Source organism: Phoenix dactylifera, chromosome 2 (assembly GCF_051530095.1).
Source record: "Phoenix dactylifera cultivar Ajwa chromosome 2, Ajwa_hap1_PhDact_Kaust_v1.1, whole genome shotgun sequence".
NCBI classification, from domain to species: domain Eukaryota; kingdom Viridiplantae; phylum Streptophyta; class Magnoliopsida; order Arecales; family Arecaceae; genus Phoenix; species Phoenix dactylifera.
In genome coordinates this window covers 8,402,020-8,405,530 of record NC_143191.1, presented here as the reverse complement: position 1 = coordinate 8,405,530, position 3,511 = coordinate 8,402,020, and the positions used below count along the sequence as shown (strand labels likewise).

At 40.1% G+C, this 3,511-nt stretch overlaps 1 protein-coding gene across 1 annotated transcript; it reads right to left on the bottom strand.

Moving 5' to 3' along the window:
- Positions 1–1,705: 1,705 nt before the first annotated feature.
- On the bottom strand, positions 1,706–2,751 carry GATL4 (galacturonosyltransferase-like 4). Its single transcript, XM_008777501.5, has one exon. The coding sequence runs from the start codon at positions 2,747–2,749 to the stop codon at positions 1,808–1,810; it is 942 nt and encodes a 313-aa protein (XP_008775723.2). The 5' UTR covers positions 2,750–2,751; the 3' UTR covers positions 1,706–1,807.
- Positions 2,752–3,511: the final 760 nt, after the last annotated feature.

Sequence of the window (3,511 nt, the reverse complement as noted above, 5' to 3'; positions counted from 1 at the left end):
TTACAAAATATTAGTACAAAAATAGTATTGTATTCTTACGTAAAAATTGTTATTGTACTTATAAAATGTAGGCAGATAATAGCCATTAAAATGTGCTACTATGTATATGTTTACACACGAAAATACATATCAAGGACCCCAAGAATATTTACGAGGAACGTAAATAACTCCAACCCATGGCATTATACATTAACAATCAAGAGAAATTAGGGTGGAAAGAAAAGTTGCTGATAAAATCTATATTTGAATATCTTCTAGTGAGCCAATTTGCTGGATAGTTTGCCTCCCTAACTGCTTAACGCAAAGCTCTAGATAGCATATCCAAGCACAAAATAGAAAGGAAAGAAGATAAAGGACAACCTCGATGTAATCCAAGGGTGGATAGAAACCAGATAGTGGGCACTCCATTAACTAGAACAAGGAAAGTAGGGCTGCTCGCATAACTTTTTATTTAATTTTTCTTATTTTAATGGGGATAGTACTGGAACATATCTAGAAGAACACTAAAACTCTTAGCTATCCCTTTGAAGTTGAGAGTTACGCAAGCCTTGGTTGTATTTTCGCATGTACATATTAAGGACCCATACTTGTCATTAGTTCATAGGAATTCAACATCGTGCATCCACAATCTAACTAGTATAACCCTACTTTTGCAATGACACAAGGCCTTAAAAATGGAGCGACACTCAAAGTTTGGTTTAATATTATAATAGATGGGTTTGCTTCATTTGCTTCATGAATAGGCAAATCTATCCAGCATAAAGTATGCAATTATGGTTGCAATCCTTTTTGTGAGATCTATGGATATGAAGATGACAAAGGCAGATGTGTGAAGAGCTTAATTTATAGAGTATAGAAACCAAAAGAAGAGAATTTACTTTTCAAATAAGGCAGACTTATTAATGTAGACTATCTCTAATAGTGTATTTTTTCTTCTTTTTTTCCCCTTTCATCTCCTCTCATAATAACAATAGGTGCGCTATCAATCATTCCGTAGAATAGAAGAATCATTCACGCCAACATTTGGAATGACCTCACAAGAATTGAACGTGAAACATCCTCTGAATGAAAGATATTGCAACATGGAGAATTACAAATAAACCATGTTGTGCTCGTGAACATATCAAACCCAAAACTCATTTGAGCTCCTTCACCATTTAATGAACAAGAAAAATTTAGAACATGAGTATATAAACTCCTAGCACACTCATCCTTGTAGAAATCAGAAATTAGGTTTTCATAATTGTGTGCATAAGAACTCTAGGTCAATTTAATTTACAAACACTCTACTCTTTCTAATTCCTTTACACATCACCACAATCACTATATATTTATCATGCACAAGTACTACAAGCAATAATTTTGGTTGTCCTTTTACATCATTGACTCAAAAGACAAAACAACTACAACCAAATCTAGCCAAAGAACAAAAACAAATAAATACAAAAAAGAGGAAAACCCAAAGCTATCATCCCCCATGATTAGCTTGATCTTGAAGACCATCTAGTGGCCTACTTAGTAGCAGCACCTCTCTCTCTTTCCCCACCCCCCCTAGTCACTTCCTAGTAAAAGGCCTCCTTCATCAACCTCCTGATCAACAAAGTGGAATGACTTCTCCCAACTTTTTTGCAAGTATCAATTACCAAACATTGTTAGATTGCAAATGTCTTCTCCTACATTAAATATCTCTCTGCTTTCTCCTTCCATTTTAACTTTCCTTCTCAGAAGTTAAGGAAAAAAATTCTTCCTCTCCTATTCTACTCATTTTTTTTGTTCTATTTTATCTCCTCTCTTCCATCTCTCTTGGTCATTCTTCTAGTGTGGGTGATGAAGACCTATATAGATCATAAGGGGCCCAAAGATAATCCACAGTGCAAGGCTTTCTTGAGTCTAGTCGAAGCCATGGCTTTCCCTTACCGCTCCAATGAAGGAGACTAATGGGACCTGGATGCAGGTTTCGACATTTTCCCTCAATGTTGTCTCCACCCAACCCATGCTGGTTCCAACGATGGTCGACAGCTTTGATGTTGCCAGCAAGGACCAACAAGAATGGTGGCAAAGAGCCGAGGTGGTAGATTCTTTTTTGCTTCTGTACTTCCATCCAATCCTCCACCATCTTGGTGTAACCTCCTTGTCTCCACTTCTCTGCATCCATCACCATCACTCCAGTATTGAAGTAGCAAGGCTGTCGGCCATCGAAGGTTTTTGCAAGCTCCGGGTCTAACCAAAAGGCATCGGTGAAGTACTTGGTGAAGTTGGCATGGCAGTACTCAGGCGCGGCCATGACGTGGTTCCCAAGCTCCGCCTCCCACAACTGGCGAATGTCATCAACAACAATGACATCAGAGTCAAGGTAAATAATGCGCGTGACTTCAGGAGGGAGGATCTCGGCAAGATAGATACGAGCATAGTTAAGTGGCTGGTCAAGAGCATGGCGGATGGATCGAGAGATGCGACCGCGCACACGATTGCTTTCAAAGCGGTAGACATGAAAGTCGAGGTAAGGAAAGGTAGAACGGATGCTAGTCAAGATGTCAGGCTCGAGCCGAGCTGCAAGAAAGTGGAAGACGACGCTCTCCGGGCAGGAGGTATGCTGCAAGATAGAGAGGACAGCAGCTATGGTTCCACGTAGGTAGTTGGCATCTAAAGTCATGGCAATATTGACAAGCCCTGCAATAGATGGTGGGGGGCACTCATCACCATTGCGAAAAGCAGGGGCCTCTCGAAAGGTAGGGACAGCTGGAATCATGGATGGGCGTCGAATGATGTCAATACGGATGGGGGCAACCTCAACGATGGCATAATGTTGGAAAAGAAGAATGGGGAGTAAGATGGAGGAGGACAAGGACAGGAGGCCATGGAGGCAATAAAGAGGGGAGGAAAAGGCCATCCTGCCTGCCTTGATTGGGTGGGGAGCGAGGGCTTGTTAAGGGCGAAGGAGGAGAAGAGAAACCATGGGAGGCAGTTTGGGGGAAGGTTTAAGGGAATGTTACAGAAGGGATTGAGAGGTGATGACAAGAGTGGCTACGTTGGGAGGTGGGTAGGATTATAGGGAAGCGAGCAAAGAACGGAGGAGGATACATGGAAGGACGCATGGAGGTGAATTGGATGGCAAATTAGCTAGCTATATTTACTTATATGAGGCCATATTAATAGTAGTACTCAAAAAAAGAAAAAAGATGGAGAGGTTTCTCTTCTTTAACGTAAAAGTTAAGAAAGATTAGTTAAGGTTTGGTCAACTGTTGAGACTCCTATAACAATGCAAAGACAAAAGAACGGAAATTTGAGATTAAGAAAAAGAATGTTTGGTCCCATTTCTGTTTTCCTAATTCATATCTTACATACCGTGCCGCATGCATGATGCCATATCAGGGTCTTGCATATATGAACCTTTCAAAAAGTGTTTATTTTGCATGTACGTTAAAAACCTATATCTTATATTTATTTTGTCACAATAAAATGATATCTGCATTTATTTTGCATATATCTTATCATATTAACTAACTTATCC